This window comes from Magnolia sinica, chromosome 13 (assembly GCF_029962835.1).
Source record: "Magnolia sinica isolate HGM2019 chromosome 13, MsV1, whole genome shotgun sequence".
NCBI lineage: Eukaryota > Viridiplantae > Streptophyta > Magnoliopsida > Magnoliales > Magnoliaceae > Magnolia > Magnolia sinica.
In genome coordinates, this window is record NC_080585.1 from 12,293,644 (window position 1) to 12,318,022 (window position 24,379).

The following is a 24,379-nucleotide window of genomic DNA, read 5'->3' on the forward strand; positions in this document are numbered from 1 at the left end:
TGTTTTAAGTTTGTCTTCACATGGTTTTAGATGGTATGGCCCACCTGAGTTCCGTATATGGCTGATTTTTGGGATATCCCATAACCTAAAGGGGACCCATCAAATGCACGGTGTTGATGTTCGATACACATCACGGTGGGGCCACACAGCTCGACCTCATGGGCAATTTCCTTAAGGTCGACCTTATAATACCATTACCCCCCCACACACATACATACATTGAGAGAGGGAGAGACTTTAAAAAGAAAAAAAAGATAGAAAGACTCTCTCCTACACTCACGGAGACACTGTTAGATTTGCAAGCGGATCTTTCGTTGGAAGATCCTATGTAAGGATTCTGTGTGGGGCCCACTATGATGTTTGTGATAAATCCAATCCGTCCATCCATTTTTTGAAATCATTTTAGGACACGTGACCAAAAACGAGGATGATCCAAAAATTAAATGAGCCACATGAGAGGAAACAATGGGGATTTAGTGACCACCATTAAAACATTCATATGGCTACAAAAGTTTTGTATCGGTTTATGTTCCCGTGTTTTCATTTCATGTCAATGAAAATAACCTTATAAACGGTTTGGATGGAATATAAACACCAAGGTGGAGCCTACGAAGGTTTCAACGATAAGCATTCCTTTCCCCACTATTTCATCTCGTATGGCCCACTTGAATTTTGGATCCTCCTCATTTTTAGTATAATGTCCTAAAATGATATCTAAAAATGAATGGACGGGTTGGATTTCACACAAAGATCACAATGAGCCCCACATGGAATCGTTTCGCAGGATTTTCATGGGAAAGGCTTTAGCAGGAAATCCGTGTCCCCTGGGTTTTGGGAAACATATTGGCTACTCCCCCGCCACCAGCCAATGGTGGGTGGTTGGTGCTATGTGGGCCCCACCATGATGTATGTGTTCAACTATGTTGTCTATCTATTTTTCTAGATCATTTTATGTATGAGACCAAAAATGGGGTATATCCCAATCTCAAGTGGACCACATTACAAGAAACAGTGTTGAATGAACGTCAACCATTAAAAAGTTTTTAGGGGCCATAAAAGTTTTGGATCAAGCTGATCTTTGTTTTTTCCCTTCATATGGGAATGTATGACCTAATCAACAGATTGGATGTCAAATAAACAGTACAGTGAGCCTTAGGATGATTTTAATCGTGGGCATCACTGTCCCTATTTTTTTCTATGGTGGGGTCCACTAGAGCTTTTGATCTGCCTCATTCTTTAGATAATGCCATAATATGATCTCTTAAAATGGATGGACGGTGTGGATATAATACATACATCATGGTGGGACCCACAGAACTTGGTGACGTCACTTTAACTACTCAACCTCTCATTAGGTAATCCGCGTCCTACTCCGAGACGGAAGTGGATTGGCTGGTGTACCACACACCAGCTATATAGTTGGTGTATTAACATCAACAAGTTCTGTGGGTCCCATCATGAGTTATGTGTTATATCCAAAAGGTCCATCCATTTGGCAAGCTCGTCTTAAGGCTTAAGCCGAAAATATGAAATTTATTTTTCCTCTTCAACTATGTATTTGTGATCTTATTAACAGATTGGATGGAAAATAAATGTTATGGTAGGCCCTACGAATTTTTTAACAGTGAAAGTCATCGTCCTCGCTGCTATTTTTGGTATAGTCCATTTGAGCTTTGGATATGGTTCATTTTTTGGTGTGGATATAATAAATAAATCATCGCAGGGCATGTAGCTTTGATCTCCTTTGAATTGTTAGTACAACTCGGAGCTCGAGGAGCGTCAGCGCTTGTCTTCGTGCAACACGTATCTACACCAACTATATAGCTGGTGTGTGGTACACCAGCTAATTCACTTCCCTCGTAGACAGAAGGGGGTTGCTTAGCTTACTGAGTAAACACTGTGAGGGCTACCATGATTTATATATTTTATCTTCTCCGTCCATCCATTTTTCAAAAATAATTTTATTGCTTGATCCCAAAAATGAGGTATATACAATGTTCAAATGAACCACACCATATGAAACAGTTGAATTGAACTTCTATTGTTGAAAATTTATTATGAGCCACATATGTTTTGGATCAAGCTTATATTCCTGTTTTCCGTTCATCCGTGTCTGTATGATCTTATGAATAGGTTGGATGATAAATAAACATCACTATGGGGCATAACAAGGTTTCAACAGTTGAAATCATTATCTTCACTTTTTACTCATTATCTTCACTTTTTCCCCTCGCATGATCCACTTTATCCTTGGATATGCTTCAATTTTGGGCTCAACCCCATAAATTAGGAAAAATGGATGGACAGCATAGATGAAACACATACATCATGGTGGGGCCCACATAGCACTGACCACCCCCATTGGCCGGTGGTGGGGTAGTAGCCAGCCCATTTCCCAAACCCAGGGACGTGGATTTCCTGCTTAAAGCCTTTCCCACAAAGATCCGCAGAAGGATTATGTGTGTGACCCACTATGATCTTTGTGTGAAATCCAACCTGTCCATTCGTTTTTAGATATCATTTTAAGACATCGTACCAAAAATGAGGAGGATCCAAAATTCAAGTGGGCCATACGAGATGAAACAGTGGGGAAAGGAATGCTTACCGTTAAAACCTTCGTAGGCTCCACCTTGATGTTTATATTCCATCCAAACCATTTATAATGTCATTTTTCACTGAGATGAAATGAAAACACCAAGAACATAAACGAATGTTTCAACGGTGGTCACTAAATCCCCACTGTTTCCTCTCATGTGGCACATTTAATTTTTGGATCCTCCTCATTTTTGGTCGCATGTCCTAAAATGATTTCGAAAAACAGATGGATAGGTTAGATTTATCACAAACATCATAATGGGCCCCACACAGAATCCTTGCATAGGATCTTCCAATTAAAGGTTTTTGCGTGAAATCCACTTGCAATTCCAAGAGTCTTTTTATGAGTATAGGAGAGAGTCGTTTTTTTTAAGACTCTCCATCTCTCAGTGCAGCTAAATCCTACCCGCTTTCCTTATCTTACGGCTTACTTGAAGGTTCGCACATAAATTTTTTGTGGTATGGTTTGCAGGAGACCATTACTCAACCTTAGGTGTAGGAACTTTCAAAAAGTCATTAAACTTGGGTTTTAACAGTATTTTTGCTCTAAAATTCGGCCAACCTAACTTTAAGTCTAAAAAAAATAACAAATTTTGTTAAAAATTCGTCTAGCCTAAGTTTAGTTCGACTAGCCTAAGCTTGAAATTTAGCTAGCCCGAGAAATTTCGGGTCAAAATACAGCATTACAATCTTATGAATTTTTGAAAAATTTAGGCAACCGAATTTTGAATAAATCTTATCCCGCGCAATCTGATGGCCGTTGGAACGAATCTGGTGGAATCCGACTAGCAGAAGCTAGTTTTAAGTTAGTCGAATTTTCAACCTCTTTGGCTATAAATATAAGCTTTCTCTCATTCTAAAAAATAACGAAAATTTACTATAATCTTTTCGTCTTTTTTCTCTCTTTTATACTTGGTTTTTTTGCATCTTTGACACTTAAAATCTTCATTAATCACCTCCAAATCATTAAATCTTTATATGGTCATTCTTTGAGTATTAAATCTTCTTTTTAATCATTCTTTTAATATTATCTCTCCAAATCCTCTCGCATAGTAAAACATATATAATTAGATCAATTAAGTATATCCATGCTTATAAAATTAATGCATAATAGAGGAGAAATATACAATATTCTCACTCAACAAAAAAAATGTATAAATTTCATAGAAGATGAAATAGTTGCTCAATTTCCAAGATATAAGGTTGAATTAGGGGATGATTCACAAGGGCAATGGCCCTATCAGAAGACGAGATGAATGCATTGAATCACTAGCACATATGGTTGAAATTTATATTATTTTCTTTAATCATATTTCGGAGTTGATTATAGTTGAGTAGCGAGAATTTTGAACATTTTAAAGTATTTGTTTGTTATGTGGTTTAATAAAACTCCGAATGGGAGGGTTGTAGGGTAGTAAGTAATATTATATGAAAATATGAAACATATGTGCTGAATGATTTTGAATTCTTTTAATTGGTTGATATATGTGAATGGTTAGATTAATTGAATGTGAAATGTCTCGATGAGTGTTTCAGTTTGTAAAATTAGGATACATTTAAATTATGCATATGGGGAAATAGTATGAATACTTCAATTAAGTACACATTGTATACGAGTCATAGTCCATAACTCGGGCCTGAGGGTGCACACTCTATATCCCAATTTTGAGGCGTGACAATATATATGACTAGGATACCATATGACGTTTGTGAGGCCACCATGTACAACTCGAATCATATTCATGGCATTAAAAAATACTTGATCTCGAAAGACCGGGCAAACATCCTCATATGCACAATAAGGACTGGTCGATCAAAAACCTTAGATCGGGCTTGCTACTACACAAAATGAACTGATAGATGTGTTCAACACAACATCTTTGGCCTTAGTAACAAGTTTTAGCCCAATCTGATCTAAAGTGAATGAAAACCATCCAAAACGGATTCAGTAGTCCAGCTTTGATTATGGACATATTTGATCATAATTAGTCAGACCCATGCCATAGAGTGAGTTCATCACATGGAATAATACTCCCACGTGAAATTTCACAGATCAACCTACAACGAGTGCGATCCGATCCAATAAAGTTTCATGTCATCCTCACAATTTAAATTGTATAATGTTTGTAAAACTGATCAACCGGGCATCCACACCACATAGTACTAGCATTAGATCATTCTTCCACTGATCATATGGCGTGGCCAAGCCCGTAATCACACGATCAATGAAAATCTAACCGCTAACGGTCTAGATCGTATGAGCATGCAAGCACACACCAGACATCATGGGCCCTACATGTGCATCTATGGTTGGACATGTAGCGCCACCACCCACCATGCGCAGGTGGGACCCATATGCCCCACAGGCGTGGAACCTCAATCATAAAAAGCCACTAAAAGTGGTCCATCATCACACAACAATATGTGCGGTCATGATAAAAAGGGTGACACACGGGGAATTTTTTAATGAAAAATTCTAGATTTAGTCTTTCAAAAATACCATAATTTCTAGATTTGATAAGATCCCAATTTGTGGGATTTTGAAAATTTCCAACTTGGAAATAACATGTTTTTAGAAAGCAGGGAGAAAGAGGGAGAAAAAGGAGTGAGGGAAGGAGGAAGGGTCATAAGGGTTATTGGTTTTTAACAAAAGGCTACGAAAAGATGTATTATTAAAGAAAAAGCAACAAAACAATGTATGTATGGCGAGTAGATGGATAATAGGAGAGTGAAAAATAGAAAGGAAAAAAAATGATGTCATAAAGGTGTTGTGTCAAGGGTGGGAATTCAATTTTTTTGCTTTTAACTTTGGGCCCACTCACTCTAAGAAGACAGTTGTTGATTACAGGGAATAGGGGGACACTTAATAAGGGTAAAAGTCTAATTTTTGTTCCTTAATTTTGACCAGAACCTGAGATCAATTATGAAAATATCTCACAACTTCCACAGGAAAAAGTGGGAACGGATTTTGGATTTCCGCTCTTTCCAATAGTTTAGTAGGAAAGGATTTTAAATTTCTGTTTCTGCCACGTTGGCAAAATACAACCCATGCCTGAAGCCACCATTTTGCATTCAACAGAATAGTTTTCCAACCAGTCAACGGAATGTTTAAAATATCAATTCACATCAGCAAATACCATAGCAAGGCTCAAAAACTATTCTTCCCGTGACAAAAATCAATACATCCAATTTTATGTCCGGAAATTTAGGGACCGTTTAGCCAAAACTTCCACAAATGGGCTGCAGCATTTTCCTCAGCCCACCGATTTGGAGAGTGAAAACTCCAGAAACCAACGATTTCTAGCAGTTTCTTTCAGGCGGTTTGGAAACGAGCCGCAATGCCCTGGTTTTTTATCCTAACACGTGCATGCTCTGGTGTCTGTTTGCGGTTTTTATATTTGTATTTCTGAGGTATGAAATAAAATCCAACAAACTTGCCAATCTTTTTCTCGGTGTCTACAAAGAATTGCTTCTAATTATCTTTTTAGGAATCCCACAAAGATTTCAAGAGTCCGGCTGAGTTCTCTGAGATTCTGGTTTTAGAATCCAAACACCAGTCTTGGCTTTGTCAGTTTGGCATTAAAGTTGAACCCAACAACTTAATTTGCAATCGCACCTCCAGAGGAACGATTGGATCGCCAACACAGGCTTTTACACATAAGAGTTTCCACTTCTGATAAATGAGGCCCATGGTTCACTGGTCTAGACAATTGGTCCGCTGGGACCCACTCTACGGACAACAGTCTCCCAACCTTCAAAAGAGAATTGCACCAACAGCCAACATTCAAAATGTGAAAAGGCTCAAGATTGGAGACTAGGATGTCCCAATAGAGTGTGGGGCATGGTCCATCCATGGTAGGATGCAACAGAACCAACAGTCTGGATCACTAAACAATGGGACCCACTTGTCATAACTGAAAACCCAAGCATATAGCAAAAGGCCTTGATAATTATACTTCTTTTAATACATCTATTTGGGAAGGAAATACCATGCCTTTTCAAATGGGCAGTGTCAATATCTAGCCCAAACAATCAATCCAACAACATGCATATATCTGTGGAGTCCTATGAAAGCAAACTTTTTAAAACCCTCCAAAACAAAGCTCATTTAAACATTACCATCATCCATAATATCAAATATCACATGGTGTTTATAGCTATTTTGGTGTCTGTGTTAGTAGTGATTTTGATGAAAGTGCTCTAGACACCAAGTAAATAATGCATGTAAAAGAAAATTCTAATTTTGGTCCCACATATAGATAAGGTTTTTTAATATTATGCAAATTGCAATGTTTAACAACAACATTCAAATCCCATTAATATTCAAGCTACGATCAAAATGGCAAAATTTGCTTTTTAAACAATGAATTGTAACAGCAGAACTGTAAAGTATGATTATTTTATGTGCTCTGGTAAAATAAATTGCATACATTTTAAGATTTGATCCTCGAAGGCTCACCAACTGCCGTCTCCATGCGTGTGTACCAGTCACCAATTCGGGTGTTGTCTACCATATCTTTACCAGACGTTAGGTATCTAATTGGTCTTAGGACTCCAAAGACAGCAAGGTCTGCCAAATTAGGATTGGAGCCCCCTGTAGAAATGAACAAATCAAACAATATGATAGCCTGACAAAGTAGACAAAAAATCTGAGACGGTTGCATTTGGAAGTCCTGCTTTAAGTAGTGGATGGGATGCACTCTGCCCAAATCTAAATTAATAATAGGAGCTGGACATTCCCATTCGTATTCTGATTCAGATTTGGGGTGGGAAAAGCAGGAAATGCAATCAAACTAAATGTGTGGTCTCAGTTTCCGTGCAATCCCAAATGCAAAGAGAACAAGGCACCACACAGGTCTCAAAACTAATCCTGAGTCAGCAGTACTTCCAAACAGGCCCTAGATGAGGTGAACATACCAAGAAAATCTCTGCCATTCAGTGCTTCAACCCATGTTTCTGCAGCTTCATACAAAGCTGCACGCTCATCGGTGATATTATGTTTCTTCTTCAGTTTCTTGGATACAAAATACATAGCTGCTGCTCCTGCATATTTCACGGTCAACCTCTCTGTAAAGCTGAAGTTGCCTGCACTTTCAAGAGGTCCACGGAAGAAGTAAGAAATGAGCCAAACTGAGACTAGTAATAGATAAAAATAGATCTTTGAAAATTGAGTATAGGCAAGTTGAGGATGGTTGAGCATTTCCAGTTCCCAAGGCCACATCGTGGTTGAGATAATAAGAACCTGACCTTCACATTCTCATCCTATGTGATTTAAGGTGGATAAAATGGGCAAGTACTAAACTGCTTAATGGGGATTCCATTTTCAGGCTGCCCTAAACACCAAGTCTACCGTGCATGCTTAAGACACCCAACAACCACACCCAAACACAGTAAAGCTCTTAATTGTATAATTAACATGAAAATCAGAAACTCATCATAGTTCACTCATCTGATGTAAATATTTTGCAGCCACCTTCATATAAAGGACACTTGAGGCATGAACCTACAGAATTATGGTGCATTTCAATAAGCATTTCAACAAATCCTGTTCTGAAATAACGGAGTTCTAGTTTCTCCAAATAATTGTCAGTAAATTCATGTTAAGAACCAGGAATGTAAACATGGGGGTGGCTATGTGCAGGTACAAACTGCTCAATGTCGTCCATTGGGACTGGCAATGTTTTTTCCATCCCTTGTTACAGAGTCCAATTTTTCTGTGACCCAAGAATTTTTTTTATATATATACCCCAGCTGCATCTTTTGGATATCTCATGCTCAAACATAGTGAATGTGGGACCAATCCTTCATGCATCAGGACATCAATCACTCAAAATGGTTCCCTTGTGATCACCGAAATGAGAGAAGAAAATGAAAAAAGCAAATAAGGTTTGGAGTTTGAATGAGAAAGGCTCCAAAATTGAGCAGGAATATAATTTACATAAAGCCTGTTTGGATTGTCCTGCAGATGTTCAATAGTTACATAACTGATTATATGGTTTAATAGAGCCCTAAAATAACCTTTTCACGGAAAAAGTTTCACAGAACAACATACTCATTGTAAAAGACAATCATCGTATGTAATGACACTAACATTCTTAAGAAATTGGAGCGTTAGACATGCTCCAACACTCACAATTGAAATTCTGGACAGACTTAAGAATGTTTTTGGGCAGAGCAGGTTGGGAAGCGTGAAGGCCATTTTTGCCCCATAGGTGCTGCAGGTCCCCTTTTTTCGAGCAATGGATGGGGGATGCGTAAAGATCAGCTGTATATTTGAGGGCTTGCAGGGGGGCTGAAAGGATGATCATTATTTGGGATTTAAGAGATTTATAGGATAACTGTGACTAGGTAAGTGTAACACCCCGGCCTGTGGCATTGGATGACCACAGGCTTTACCTTAAAAGCTTTTCGAGAAAGTGTGTCTGCACATGCACACACGTCCGAAACTCAAGAACTTAGGAAGCTTGTAGGTGAAACGAAACCACGAACGCAAACCAGCCCTTGGGACCTAGGCAACTGCTCGCATTAGGAGGGAAACCAATGCCCTATCGGTCCAACAGACACCCTGTCGGTTCAACTGACAGGAGCACATGAAGCAGAAAAAAATGTGTAAGCATTGTCGGTCCGACCGACAGACCGTGTAAGTCGTGGAAAACTTGCACATGAGCTACTAAATTGGGGGGGGGGGGGAATTCTTGGGTATAAAAGGGCATTTCCTCTCATTTGTGCATCCCACCAAAACCTTGGGGGATTTTGAGAGGGAAAGCAAGGGAGAAGGTGGAAGGAGGAAGATCCTACTAATCTAGGGTTGCTAGCCTCCGTATTAAGGGCCGTGCAAGCTGCCAAGCGTCCTTCCCTAGGATGGACTCACCCCATTTGCTTGGTAAGTGGCCTTCTAGCTGTACCTATGCATTTTCTCAATTCCTAAGCCATTTGGAGCTATTAGGGTTGGAAAATCATTCGTATTTCTCCTAATTTCGGATTCTAACATTAGGGTTTGTATGCGATAGGACTTGATGCCCCATTTGCCGAATCGTGGCAGGAATCGTTCAATTGATGTGGGTAATCACAAAAACCCTTGTTGAACATTTGATTAGAATCAAATTTAAGTTATTAACAGTATTTGTGCACTTGAAGTTAGGGTTTGGAGCTTTTCCCCAAATTTCCTACCCCTGGGTGATTTAAATCATTTGAGTCGAGGGATTCCAGCTCCAAGGTGAAGATCCATCCTTCAAGCTTCCCTACGACATCTTTTGTCTTCAAATAGTCTCAAAATTAGAATAATCATGCTAACTAACCTATGAATCATGCGATAACTCTTATAATCTACTTCACATGTGCTAAATTTAGAATGATTGGGTAGAATTCTTAACTTTTGAACCCTGTATATGAACAAGTTAGTTTAGTTCTTGTATAGGTCGATTCACACACGGACACTCCTTAGCGTGCTTTTGATTACTCAAATATATCCCTTGCCCTGTATGATTTACATGAACATGTAATGTAACATGCTTTAATGTGATTCACACGTGTTGCCTGCTAAATGGATAGATTCATGAAATTGTACCTTGAACTACTGGTCACCTTGTAATGGGTTAAATGAAATTTAGTTGTAAATTTACCATCCCTATGAAGTTATGTGCCCTAGTTGACTCTGTTGGGTAGAATCCCTTTGTTATGTTCTTGAATGGCCTTGGTGCCTTGTTGGCCTTGTTGGGAGGAAACCTCCGTGCTTGTTGAGATTATATATGGATTGGCGATGGTAAGGTCTACATGTCAGACCAAAGCGGCCACTAGTTGTAGAGGCTTTGTTATATGGATTATCTATGAATCGAACAAATAAAGATTTGATTCATCATGCATTCACAGCACACAGGTGCTATCGGGTGGCTAGATACTGTGATAGCAGGTACCTTCAAGTATTTTCATTGGTTCCTAGTCCGCTGTACAAGTGGCGAGGAGTTAGCCAATGAGGAGCAATTCACTAGCGTGGCTGAGCTATATGAGCTCAATCAATAGGCTACTAATCTATTCTTTTGAACAGTTTTCTTTTGGGTATTCCTATGCACAGGTTATTGTGGATTGTACAGGCCCCTACTGAGGGTATTTTTTTGGATATTAGTCTGATATTCCTTTGCAAGGCTGCTTTCATTACTTTTGATAAACGTTGTTTGATTGTGTGCTACTCTGATTTATGTGAATGCTAATCTAAATTGAGGAACCATGGGAATCGTACCCATGTACAATATTCCATAGCTTATCACTGCTTCCATCACGAGAGTGTTATACTCGAGTGGCGAAAACCAAAGCGTTACAGTAAGCATTTAGGCATAGGCGGATCAGGAGGGATGGTTGTTATTTGGGATGCTAAAACCCTATGAAGTTGGAGTCATTGGGAAAATGGTCGATCTCGATGTTGTTACAACCTGCTTTAGGAGGGGATGGATGGGTTCCGACCTCAATCTATGGTCCAAATGAACTGAATATGCAACCGGTTGTTTTGTCAAACTTGGATGGGATTCGGAGGAGATGGGAAGCACCGTGGTGCTTGGAGGTGAATTTAATGTCATTAGGTTCGGCTATGAAAAGAAAAGGGGATCAACAATTACAAAATAGTATCATTGTTAGTGAACTCATTGACAAAATGGTTGAACAAACAGGAGAATCCGGTCCTTCTGTAGATTGGATTTTTTTTTCCTCCATCCTAGGAGAAGTCCCACAAAGCATGCCAAAGAGTCCTCCCTAACAAGGTGTAGGACCACAAACCCCTATTATTATCAACATCATTCACATCCTAGGGCCCAAAACCTTTCAGATTTGAGTTGATGTGGCTCAAGCATCTGGGGTTTGTGGAGCTAGACTTGGAATGGTGGTCGCAATTCTCTATCTCCGGGAGTGAAATGTCATGTTTCATCTCCTAGTTAAAGAGCTTAAAGAGAAGCTACAGGTGTGGAACAACGAGATTTTTGGTGACATCCATTAAGAATAACCTTCAGCTAGAATTAGCCCAGTTGGAGATATCGAAGATGATCTCGGGCCACAGTCCCAAGCTCAAATGAGTAGGAAGGTCAAAGTCTCTTCGTTAATGGAAATTTCCCTCTGGATGGAAGAAATACATTGGTGACAATTATCTGGAGAGTAGTGGATTAAGGGTCGGGATCAAAATATTGCCTATTTCCACATGATTTCCAACACTAGAAGGAGAGTTAACTGGCTGGAAATGATTAAAGATGGGGATCAGCTGCTTTACACCAAAGAAGAGAAGTAATTGTTTTATTAATTACTTTGAAATGCTTTTAATGTTTTCCTTCCTGGACTGTTTTAGTGATATTCAATTTCAATCAGTTTCCCAAAACGAGCTAATGGTAGTAGAAAGTGTCAAGGGAGGAAGAAGAAGGGAGAAAGAGAGAGGAGAGAAGCTTGGGGTAACAAGTGGTGTTGTGTTGTAGCCCAAAAGACTAACACACATGCACACACATAGGGATAACATACATACAATGACATGCATCTGATGGCATCTTTGCGCCGCCTCAACTTAGTTCTAGTTGCCCTGTGCCGAACAATGACATCATCACGTAGTGACGCAGAAGCAAAAAACCAGCAAAGGCCTTTAGACCACATAGACTGCTAAGGCAGGCGTAGAGGTTTCCACCTCAAGGTGTCGAGAAAATCAGGCCCACTGACCTATAAACACCCCGACTCTCATTTCGAGGAGGACACACACATATACAAAAAGAGATACATATACTACCTTTAGACTTTTCAAAGAAGACAAGGAATTGCATTTGCCTCACTTTCCTGAACATTCCGCCACTCACTGGAGGACCCCGCATCATGCGTTAGGGACCCCAACAAAAGGAGAGGACCTTGAACCACACATTAGGACCTTTCGAACACAAGCTCTAGCACTATGCACCAAGTGTTATTGGGTGGAGCTCTGTGCCTAAGCAAAAACTTGTCACAGCATCTACGCCAAATAGCCCACTAAAGGACTATGGACACATGCAGCCCACAAATGGACCTCTCACATAGCCAAGTCCCTAAATTGGGCACAGACCTCCTCATAGTCGATGCTCAGCATAGAGGGTCCCATCACCCAATGATGGAAGCTAGAGAACCACCTTTCACACATTTTGACATGTGTGCCCCCACGACAATGTCGGGACAACCACTCATATGTGCCACGGCTATCACGAGTCACCTAGTTCCAGAGTCTCTGAAGACAGAACCTAAGACTAATAAATGATCTGTGCCACGCAGCAGAACATCACAAATGGTTGGATGTGTGTCTCACCCAAGCCATCCAACCATTTGGTGGCCCACCCTGGTAGCATGTTTGTGGGTGGGGCCCACCTTAAATATATGTTACCCAAACCGTCCAGCGTCCAGGGACGCTGGATGTGGCTAGGCAGTGAAGAATGAAATGGTGTGGTGCATTGGCGGCTATATATATATATATATATATATATATATATATAAAAATATTAGCTTGTTTAAGCTTTTTTGGTGGGCTGCTCATACAGGCCCCATCGTGATGCATTGATCCAATCCATGCCATCCATTCCATTCCTCATCCTGTCTTAGGCCTTGAGCCAAAAAATGAATCTGATCCGACTTTCTAGTGGGCCATAGCATAGAAAAACTGTAGTTTTTACTGTTGAAAAACCACCTGATGTCTTTACATACTGAAAAATATCAGATATTGGGCTTGTTTAGTCTGTCTCAGGATATGGAAACCAGTGGCCGGGGTGGATTCAGCTGATGCAGGCCCCACGCATGAAAAACCGTAGAAAAACTATATTTTTTCAAAAAATAAAATATAAGAAGGCAGAGGGGTAGCGCCTGCTGCTGCTGTGCAGCAGGACGCTGCTCGCGTCCATGGAGACGGGCAGGCAGGACAGGGCCCAGTCGTGGGCCCCACCATGATGTATGCTATATATCCACACCGTTCATAGGGTGGGCCCATTCCTGAAGCGGACCCCCTTCAAAAAAATCAGCCCCATCCAGAGCATAGGTGGCCCACATCACGGGAAACAGTGGAGATTTAACGTCTGCCATTGGAACTCTTTTGGGTAAGCACAGAAGTTTTGAATCAATATGAAATTTGTTTTTAATCTTCATCCAAGTCTGCGTGACCTTATGAACGGATTAGATGGCTTATAAACATTATGGTGGGCCCCACAGTGATGTAAGTGTTTTATTCACACCGTCCAGGTGGACGGTGGAACCCACCAGAATGTATGTGTTTTGTCACCACCGTCCACACCACTGGACGGTGGGACCTCCCACGTGATGTACGTGTTTTACACATGCTGTCCATATGTTTTGATGGTGGGACCCACTGCCATATGGCGATAGCAAGTGTTGTGGGTCTCACTACTAAATAGTATATTGTATTATATATTATATATACACACTATATGATATATGCATGGTGGTGGGCCCTACGTGGTACCCACCTTTGCCTTCCTAAGTGCACCCAGCTACCTATGCAGGAGCCATCTAGCTGCTCCCTTGTTGGCAGCAGGCCCCACATTGATGTATATCGACACCGTCCACACTGGACGGTGGGACCCACCCCCACGTGTGGGACGGGGTGTGTGTGTGTGTGTGTGTGTGTATAAAATATTATATTATATATAATATTGTATACATGTACTATATATAAATTATATATTATATTATATATAATATACGGGATGGTGGGCCTTCATGTGGACCCCCACCATGATGCATGGGTTGCATCCAAACCATCCACCATTTGGCAAGCTTGTATTACAGGCTTGAGACTAAAAATTAAACAGATCTATGGTTCAAGTGGACCCCACCTTAGTATATGTATGGGGCCCATTTTGATTTATTTGTGGCCGCCCATTGAGGCCCACCTTGGTATATGTATGAGGCCCATTTTGATTTATTTGTGGCCGTCCGTTGAGGCCCACCTTGGTATATGTATGAGGCTCATTTTGATTTATTTGTGGTCGTCCGTTGAGGCCTACCTTGGTGTATATATAAGGCCCAAGTGATTAGGCTCATCTTGTCATATTTATAGCCGTTGTTGAGGCCCACCTTGATGTACTTTGTGGCCCATCCGTTAGGCCCACTTTGATGTATTTCGTGGCCTAATCAGGAGGCCCACTTTGATATACATGTGACTCATCAGGATGTATCTTTGACCCATGAGCGGGGCCCACCTGTTGTGTGTTTTGAGGCCCAGGTGCAGGGCCCACCTGTTATGTATTTGAGGCCCATGTATTGAGGCCCATTGTGATGTATTTGGGGCCCATGGGTCGAGGCCCATTGTGATGTATTAGGGCCCATGGGTTGAGGCTCATTGTGATGTATAAGGGCCCGTGGGTTGAGGCTCATTGTGCTGTATTTGGAGCCCATTGGGTTAAGGCCCATTGTGATGTATTAGGGCCCGTGAGTTGAGGCTCATTTGATGTATTTGAGGTCCAATGGGATGTATACAAGGTCTATTGCATTGTGTGATTCCACCATGGGTTATGTAATGACATTTATGGCGGGCCATGCCTTGAGAGAGCAATGTTGGTTTGACGTCCACATTGTAAGAATAATGTTGGTTAAATGTCCACATTATAACTCTCCCTAGGGCCCATTGATAAGCCCATACTTGTTGTGTGTAGGCCATCAAGGCCCATCTTCGTTGTGAGGATAGTTCATTACCATATAAAATGCATAGTATAACTCCATGATTCATGCCCATACGCATCATATGTATGACTGATATGAGGAATGTTTGATCATAGCATACGCCATTGGGCGGACTATTTACGGGACTCCTTATGAGATGGAGTGCCCACATTATCGCGCCGTACGCGCAGGATTGTTGCATGACTGGATAGTGTGACTCATGCATCTCGTATACATGTGACATGATCATTGTACGCCCTAGCGACATCAGGGCCGCGACCTCCACAGGCACATCATGGATGGCCAGATGGGACACCGGAAATATTTGGTTTTAGCACTGTGGGCACTTAGGATGTCCTTGGGTGAAAATCCCAAAACATCCTTGGTACCAGGAGTTACTCCAACGTCTAGACCGAGTGGAATATGAGCGTCGGTGCCCATACCATGAGGTCGTGTCTCCCACTGTGTCGTGGTCGGTTGGAAGGGGGTGTGGCCTTATCCGCCCGAGTGAGGGGGGCTATAAGCTAGGCTGAGTATGACCAACTCGTAAATGGGTCCGCTATCGACGAGTCGGGCCTGATATTGGCAGGCGGATAGTGAGGTCTCTTCCACTCATTGGATTGTGCAACTAGGGAGGAGGATGTCTGAGTGGAGTGTAATAGACCCCGGTGATTTTTCCAGAGAGTAACCGTACTGATATGTGGACTTATTGAGCAGGAATTGCATGTCTATTCATTCATTCATTCACTATCCACTCGGACTGGTGGTGCGTAACTATTTGTTACATGTACCATCGCATGGCCAGGATTTCGGTTGGGGTGCGCAACTAACCTGAGATTAGGAGTTTACCACATTGTGTCTGACTATCTAAATTTAGGTATGGGACTGGTTTGGATAGAAGTCCCTTGTGATGGACCCCATAGCCTGTGATACTTCATACTATCATCCCGACTTCACATCCCAGCATGATCATTTCATTCGCACCGCATATTACATTGCATCCGCAGTACTTAGCATTTTGGGTTACTATGTTTTGCACTTATATGGCCTAGATGAGGTTGATGGTATTTGCGTCTCGTCAGGATTTACATATTGCATTGCATACTCAGCATCTGTTATTGTCTTATTATGTTTTGCATCACATAGCTTTGGTACAGCTGATAGCATTCATGGACTTACTGCATATTTTCGCATTACTCTGATGTTGTATGATTCATGATCTTGTCAGTATTTCCGCTTATTCCGATAGTGTATGATTTGTGGGCTTTATTATATACTTGGCACTTATCTTTTGCACACACTTCCACCACCCTCTAAGCTTTTGTAAGCTTATGCACGATAGATGCGTGCAGGTGGTGTTAGGTTGCAGCAGTGTTGAGCTTGGAGTGTGCAGCTGTCCTCTGGAGCCTTGATTTCGATATATGTATATTTCTCTTTCTGCATTGTATCCAAATGATTATATTAGTGGATATGTGATGATGATGTTGCCTTTGTGATTTGGGTAAACTTGTGGTTATGCTTCTTACAAAAAAAAAAAGTTCGTTGGAAAATCCTCCTTGTAGGATCCCAGGATCGGAATTTGGCATGTGAGTGCCGGGATCGGAGAATGGGGTATTACGGAGGCTGTCGGCGCCGGATTCGGCGATCGAGAATTTTGTGAGCCCGTTTTTTGAGTTTGGGGCATGACATTACAGGCATTGGTGGTCTGGTGCATGACCATCTAAGCAATGTGTCAATCAGTTATTGGCCCAATTGGTGTATCAGACACGAGCATTGCAGAAGCATCTTCCCTCCTGAAATCAGTCAAATTAGCACTAAGCTTCACCATATCCCCTGCTATAATAGAGGGTGACTAAGCCATAGTTCTGAATATCAGTATCAGGGGCATATAAGCCCGGCAAGAAAACAATATGATACGGCCATCATGTACTAGTATCGGTCCGTATCAGACCATATCACAGCCCATATCAATCTATATCTTTTAAGAGCTAAAGAATTATGGAAAATATCTGGAACAAGAAAGAGAAAAACGAGATATTCAAGAATCCATTTCTTTTTTTCTTTTTTAGTTTCTTTTTCTTTTTTTTTCTTTTTTTGTATTTTGGACATGCATATAATGTTGTATCAGACCATTCTTTGATAAATATGTTGCATGCCAGTTTGACTTGTTGAAAGTCAACTAAATGAGCCCTAATCGAACACAAATCAAGCAAAATTTGGTGAATCAGAGCCCATCACATTGAAATACATTAAAATTTAAATTTAAAAAAAAAATTAAAAGAAAAGAAAAAAGAAAAAAAAAAGAGATGAAATTATCAAAGAGAAAGTGAAGGTTAATTCTTCTGTCCTATTTTCCCATAATGTTCCCTTCACTTTGATTTGTCAAATCCCATTGAAATATTTTGCTTTGATCCTAAAATAGGCCTAGATCTAGCCTAAATGACTTTCTAAGTTTCCTCTGTGGTTTAAATGAAAAAAGATGAGCAAACATTAGTGAAATTTTCAAAAGAAACAAAAAGAAGAAGAAGAAGAAGAAGAAGATGGACCTTTATGGGTGTATCAGCCTGTATTGGCCCATATTGGGCCCATATTGGTGCCAATACACCCCGCATCGACTGCTATGGCCCGATTTGGTCCTGTAACTCGTATCGTATTAGGCTGATACAAATACGATATGCCATATCGACTGATACAATATTGATATTGAAATTTTATTTTATTTTTTAAGAGCAATGCTTTTCATTGATAAGGAAAAACAGGAAAAGCACAGACAAAAGGAAACAACAACACTATGCTGAGATGGCATAGACCATTAAGCAACGAGGAAAGTAAAGTCCGCTTCCCTTAAGGAAGGGTCGAAAGTGGCCCATTCGATCACCGATCTGATGGCATTGGAAGCCACTTTCTCCACTGAAGAGGAAGCACTGCGGAAGCATCTAGCATTTCTTTCCAACCACACTGACCACCATAGAGCGAGGGTGGCCATTCTCCATAACTGAGTTTTTGGATTTCCTAATGTGACGCCGTGCCAAGCTCTGAGAAGAAGGTCGACGGACCGAGGGATGAACCAATGCATGTTGAACCTTCTGGAGAAATCTGATCAGATGGAGTAAAAGAAGGGGCAATGGAGGAGGAGATGATCGACCGATTCCACATCCTTCATGCAGCATAGGCAAATGTTGGGCAGCACCATCCCTCTTTTCCTCAGGTTGTCTACAGTTAGGATCCTCTTGTTGGCAACAAGCCATGCAAACGCACGAATTTTGGGGGGGATTGGATAAGAACATACATGATGATGAGAAGCATCGGGCGGCAAATGCAGGGGGGCGAGCACATTGTAGAAGGATTTGACCAAGAATCGCGAAGACTTGTCCAAATTCTAGATGATTTTGTTGTCGATACTGGGATTTGGACTGGACCTGTACACACAATCAAGCAGGTTGGCATAGTCTGGAATCTCCCAGTCCTTTAGGTTTCTCCTGCAGCGAATTTCCCATACCATCTTACCATCCAGGACAGAGAAGCAATCAGCCACCGTTATATCCTGGTTGGGGGCCAGTCTGAAGATAGAGGGAAACCTATCTTTGAGGGGCCTGACACCAACCCAGGTATCCTTCCAGAAACTAATTCTATTGCCCTTACCTAGCTCGAAACCGACCTCACTGAGGACTTCATTTTGCAGGCGAATGATGTTCTTCCATATAAACGAAGCCTTGCGCTTGGATAAAGGGTTCGTCCACCATCCCCCATACGAAGTACCATATTTGCACTTAATAATCGAGCTCCATAGGCTACCATCTTCCGATCCTAACCTCCAGATCCATTTCCTGAGCAAAGTCTTGTTCATACAGTTGAGCTCCTTTATGCCTGCTCCACCTTCTTTGTAATGCTTGCATACTTGCTTCCAATTCATGAGGTGAAATCTCTTTCTTTGCCATGCCATAGGAAATCACGTCTCAATTTGTCAATAGCTGAAAGAACTGAGGGGGGGCATTTAAAAAGGGGCATGAAGTAAACCGGTAGATTAGACATGGCAGATTTGATGAGCGTCAGACGACCACCGATCGATAGAAGGCGGCATTGCCACTTGGCCAGACATCTTTCGAGTCTGAGAATAACCTTATTCTAGGCCTCTTTTGGAGGTGCGCCACGGCCCAGCGGCAGACCAACATAAGTTGTCGGAAAAGAGTCAGCGCGGCACCCAAACCTGGCAGCGAAGGCCTGAGTTTCTTCAACAGACAGGTTCACCCTGAATAGTTTTGACTTGGCCATGTTAATTTTCAAACCTGATACCACCTTGAAACAACGGATAGCCGTTCGGAGATTGTCCATTTTGCTGGGAGAAGCCTCCGAGAATATAAGAATATCATCTGCGAACTGAACGTGCGAATCTGATCGGCCTTTATCCTTTCTGCCTACCCTTTGTGGAGCATCCTAGACAGCGCCTCGGCAACAATGAGAAAGAGAAACGGGGAAAGAGGGTCCCCCTGCCTGATGCCCCTATGACTTTTGAAAAAACCTTTTGGCGAGCCATTAATAAGAATAGAGAAGAAATAAGATCGTATGCACTCTCCAATCCATCTGCACCACCTGGATGCAAAGCCCATTCGCTTTAGCATATACAATAGGAACTCCCAGTCGACATGGTCATACGTTTTTTCGACATCCAGACTGCAAAAAATGCTTTTTGAGGCAGATCTAGAAGAGGAGTGGAAGCACTCATTGGCAATCAGGCGCAATCAGTGATTTGTCTACCCAGGAGGAACGCGCATTGATTACGAGAGATGACTGATCCGATGACTTTCTTTAGGCGAGACGCGAGGACCTTCGCCAGAATTTTGTAAGGGCCGCCGATCAGACTGATTAGACGGAATTCACTGAAACTGGCCGCACCTGCTACCTTGGGGATGAGCGCGATGAAAGAGGCACCGATGTCTTTTGATAATCTGCTCCTCTCGTGGAATTCGGCCAAGAAATTCAAAATGTCCGATCTTATGGTCTCTCGGAAGTGAAGAAAGAAACGAATTGGGAAGCCATCGGGGCCGGGCGCCTTGTCCCCTTGGAGTGATTTGATAGCATCTATGACTTCTTCTTCTTCTGAGAACGGTAATTCCAGCAACCGCACCTCATCTGGGGATAAAGTGTTCACCTAGAGGAAGTCTAGGCGAGGTCTATCCCACAATCCTCCATTTAATAGAGCACTGAAATGAGAGACAACCTCTATTTCGATCAACGATTGATCTTCCGTGTGGGTTCCTCCAATGATAATGCTGGAGATTTTATTAGCGGAGGCGTGGAAAGAAGCTAAGCTATGGAAAATTTTCGTATTTTTGTCGCCTTCTTTGATCCATTTCGCACGAGACTTCTGCCTCCAGGAAATTTACTTTTCATGCACTCTTGCAGACAGGTCTTGAATGAGCTAGATTCTCCTTGCCAGGCATTGATATTGAAAACTATGGACACAATAATGCAGGAGCATTTTCACATCGGGCTCAAGTGGGGTAGCCTGTGGGATGCGGGGACACACTCGAGGTGGGTGGCCCATGTAAAGTGGGGCCCACGAGGAGGTTCAGCCGAGGTCCTAACCCATGTGATGTGGGGCCTGGGCTATGAGACAAAGGGATTAATTCGCCATGCTCAATCAGTTCAAGCTTTTAGAGCAAGTGGCTCATTATCCTGCATCAAAGTGGTATCAGAGCGGGAGGTCTCGTGATCGAGACTCCTCACCAGGAATGATTAATGCAGCGGCATTTTCACACCAGGCTCAAGTGAGGTAGCCTGTGGGGTGTGGGGACACACTCGGGGTGGGTGGCCCATGTGAAGTGGAACCCATGCGAAGTGGGGCCCATGAGGATGTTCGGCCGAGGTCCTAACCCATACGATGTGGGGCCAATCTGGCCAAATTGGGGGTGTCTAAGATGGAGTTGATCATGAAACACATGAGATAGGCAGCAGCTTTCGCTGGTTTTGTTATTACTAGTTTTCCGTCTCTGTTTTTAGTTTTTTCGGCTAGTTTCTAAGGTTGGCCATTTGTTTTTCACCACCTTTTTAGCCTGTCCCAATTTGTTTGGCATTGTGCCATTGTTATATTTTATTTTGCTTCTCTTTAATACAACTATCACTCATCATAAGAAAAAGAAAAGAAAAGGCCTAATCTTGACATGACAGAAATCAGAAGTGTAGAAGATGTAGTTTTGCATGCGTGGCATGGGTATTTGTGCAAAAATCTCATATTCAATGTCGGTATAGTGTTCCTGCCATATACCATTCATTTTTTGGTTATTAGGGTTGGTTATAATAACATTAGGGTGTGAAATTTTGATTAGTCTCTTTAAAACCCTTTTCTCTCACATGTAAACATATGCATGCATGCATGCAAACAAAAACAATGCATCATTCCAATAATAAACTTATCTAGCTTCTGCGACAGCAACATAGAAACCACACTTCCTGGCAGTATATGAAAGGCAACAGAAAAGGAACATAGAATATAGTACATATGACACCCCAACTCTATTAGCAACATAGGCATATAATCAAACCCTGATTAGTACCAGAATCACTAAACTATGACTACTCCAATAGCGTACCATGGCTCGTGATATAATCAAATGATTCAAGTGCCTCAGAAGTATTTCGGTATATATTTGGTGATAAGACATGGACCAAGTGATCATCAACCCACCTAAATAGTAAAGAAAATGCAGCATTAGTCCAGTTATGCCATCAAAGTCAAACAAACTTGGCAAGGTACCAACAACAATAGTTTTTTACAAGATATCTCAAAACTAAATTTGGCAAAACACTACAAGGATAAAGGCAAAGCAGAATGAAAGCAAAACCAACAAAACATGATCAGGATCATTAATGTGAAGTAGTTATGTGATATGCTGGCAGAATGGTAAGCCATACACAGGCACTCATCCATTCTTCGCATAGAATGCATTTACCCAAATTCAAACCGTCCAAATGGTACCCCATTGAATATGACATGGCCCAAAAATCAAATTTTGACTGGACAATTCTAAGCTCTGACTAATGAATTTGGTGGATTTTTTTATTGATGACTGTTCTTAGTTTTAACCATCCATTAGATATGTCCACTGATTGACCAGCTTGAGTGATTCATTCAGTGACTTTTAGGTCTTCACTCATCTAAAAACTGCAGCCCATGATTCTACAAGGTTCTAATTGAGGTACATGAATCCCCATGTACAATGGATGTGCCCAGGAAAATGGCCATCACTCTCAGCCAGAGTATCAAATGTTTTCCTTAATGTGAAGATAGTACCAAAAACCATAGCCACAAAAGATTGCACAGTAAGGGAGTATTTGGAGTAGGCTTACGTTCAAAAGGATTGAATAACAAAATCAAGCATTTTATGAAGGTGAATCAAAATGTAGTGGCTAGAAATGTTTTTTGCTGGCCTGAAATTGACATCCTAAAATACATGGAATGAATAGGAATTTTTTTTCAGCAGAATTGCACCACCAAAGAAAACAAAAGTAGCAAAGAGACCATACCTTCTCCATTTCTTCTCTTCATCATCACTAAGAACCTGTTTTTCAGGATGGATCCTATGGCTTAACTTCTCAATTATATCTGCACCATCACAGCCAAAAGCTTGTATTCCTTACAAATCCAAAATGGCATGTAATCTTCAGTGATAAATGCATAAAGCTGTCACAAATTGGCAATGCCTACTCATCTACAGCTAATTACAAAATAAAATTAATCCTTTTTTTTGTTATGGAAATATATGATTGCAAACCTGATGAGTCAACTAGCTGTTCACCATCCACTGTCAGTATTGGAACCTTCTTATAATCGGACCACTTGATTTCTTTTTTACTTAGGGGGTTGACCTCCACAACTTTGTATGGTATGTCATGATAATCTAGGAATGCTGAAAAACAAAAAGGAAAGGCAACAAGAGAACGGTAAGTCAACCAAAGAAGTGGCAACATATTTTCAAGTAAACATAGAAAGAAAGAAAATGGCAGTTTCTTTTTGTATAGAAATATGAAAGGGAGAGATCATCTCTTTGAATAATCGTTATTAGGTGAAAAAGCAAAAGATAGGAACTCCTGCCATCTCCATTCAGAGAAGAGTACGCAGATACAGAATTACTAAACACAGAACAAAATTGCGGAAGATTTGAGGTATTGGACCAGTGCCAACAACATCTCCAAAGTATAAGGTCACTAAGGATTTAGACCTGAGAAGTCAACTGGGCCATTCTATATCCATCGTGAGGTCCATCACATAAACAGTTTGGGTCATTGAAAAAGACTTCAATCCAATGGCTGAAGTCCCGACATATCCTATTGCATTACATCGGGATGTATTCTAGCAATTCTCCTTAAAGTTTCATTACTCTTCACTTCTTCAAGCATTCCTTCTATATCCATTTGTTTACTTAAAGCATGGAAGCACAAAAGACGTGTGTTACTTAAGGATCCAATAGTCAATGCACAAGTAGCCAACAATGACATTGACCTGACCATCTCTTCCCTTGGTATTCTTTAAAAGATCTGCAACTTGAAAAAGTGATCATCCCATTTTCCAAAATATAAGAGTAATCTGCATAGGATCACCATCCGAGATCGTCCTATTTCCAAAAGATGAGAGAGATGCCAACATTTCTCTCTCCTTTGCACATTAAATGCACATGATTTTTTTCTGGCTTTTGTTACCAGATACATATAACCTCCATGTCATCCAATTATATGGGAGTAATGGGGATTGATCTTTATTTTGGAAAGGTGAACACATGATGTGGACGAGCACATAAAGGGATCTACAGATCTAACTCGAAAATCCACAATTTTATCACCCCTACAGCCAGATATCACACCATTACTCACAAATATATTTTTTTGGGCAGCAGCAGCTTATGTGAATACGTATAGGAGAAGAAAAACACAGAAGATTTTAAATATATGTGTGTGGGTGTGTGTACAACAGCAAAGGATCAGGATTGACAACCAATCAACCTGAAGGTCCTGGTTGAGGCTACTAGGAATCACTAATAGTCATTTCTCTTTGTTCCAAACTACAACCCCTGAAACAGGGGGCCCCCAATGCCCAATAAAGCATGCATCCTTTTGCCTTCTGAAAAATAATAGT

At 41.2% G+C, this 24,379-nt stretch overlaps 1 protein-coding gene across 2 annotated transcripts in view; it reads right to left on the bottom strand.

Annotated features, from left to right (window-relative positions):
• Positions 1 to 6,924: 6,924 nt before the first annotated feature.
• LOC131222838 (uncharacterized) overlaps positions 6,925 to 24,379 on the bottom strand; it is a 34,905-nt gene continuing 17,450 nt past the window's right edge. The window contains exons 2-6 of one of the 2 annotated variants that reach the window (XM_058218048.1): positions 23,022 to 23,156; positions 22,774 to 22,882; positions 21,840 to 21,934; positions 7,513 to 7,680; positions 6,925 to 7,189 (exon numbers count right to left, since the gene is read on the bottom strand). In XM_058218048.1, the coding sequence (XP_058074031.1) occupies positions 7,029 to 7,189; positions 7,513 to 7,680; positions 21,840 to 21,934; positions 22,774 to 22,882; positions 23,022 to 23,156 (668 nt within the window). In that variant the 3' untranslated portion in view covers positions 6,925 to 7,028. The remainder of the gene's footprint in view (positions 7,190 to 7,512; positions 7,681 to 21,839; positions 21,935 to 22,773; positions 22,883 to 23,021; positions 23,157 to 24,379) is intronic. The other variant, XM_058218049.1, reaches the window with a different exon arrangement.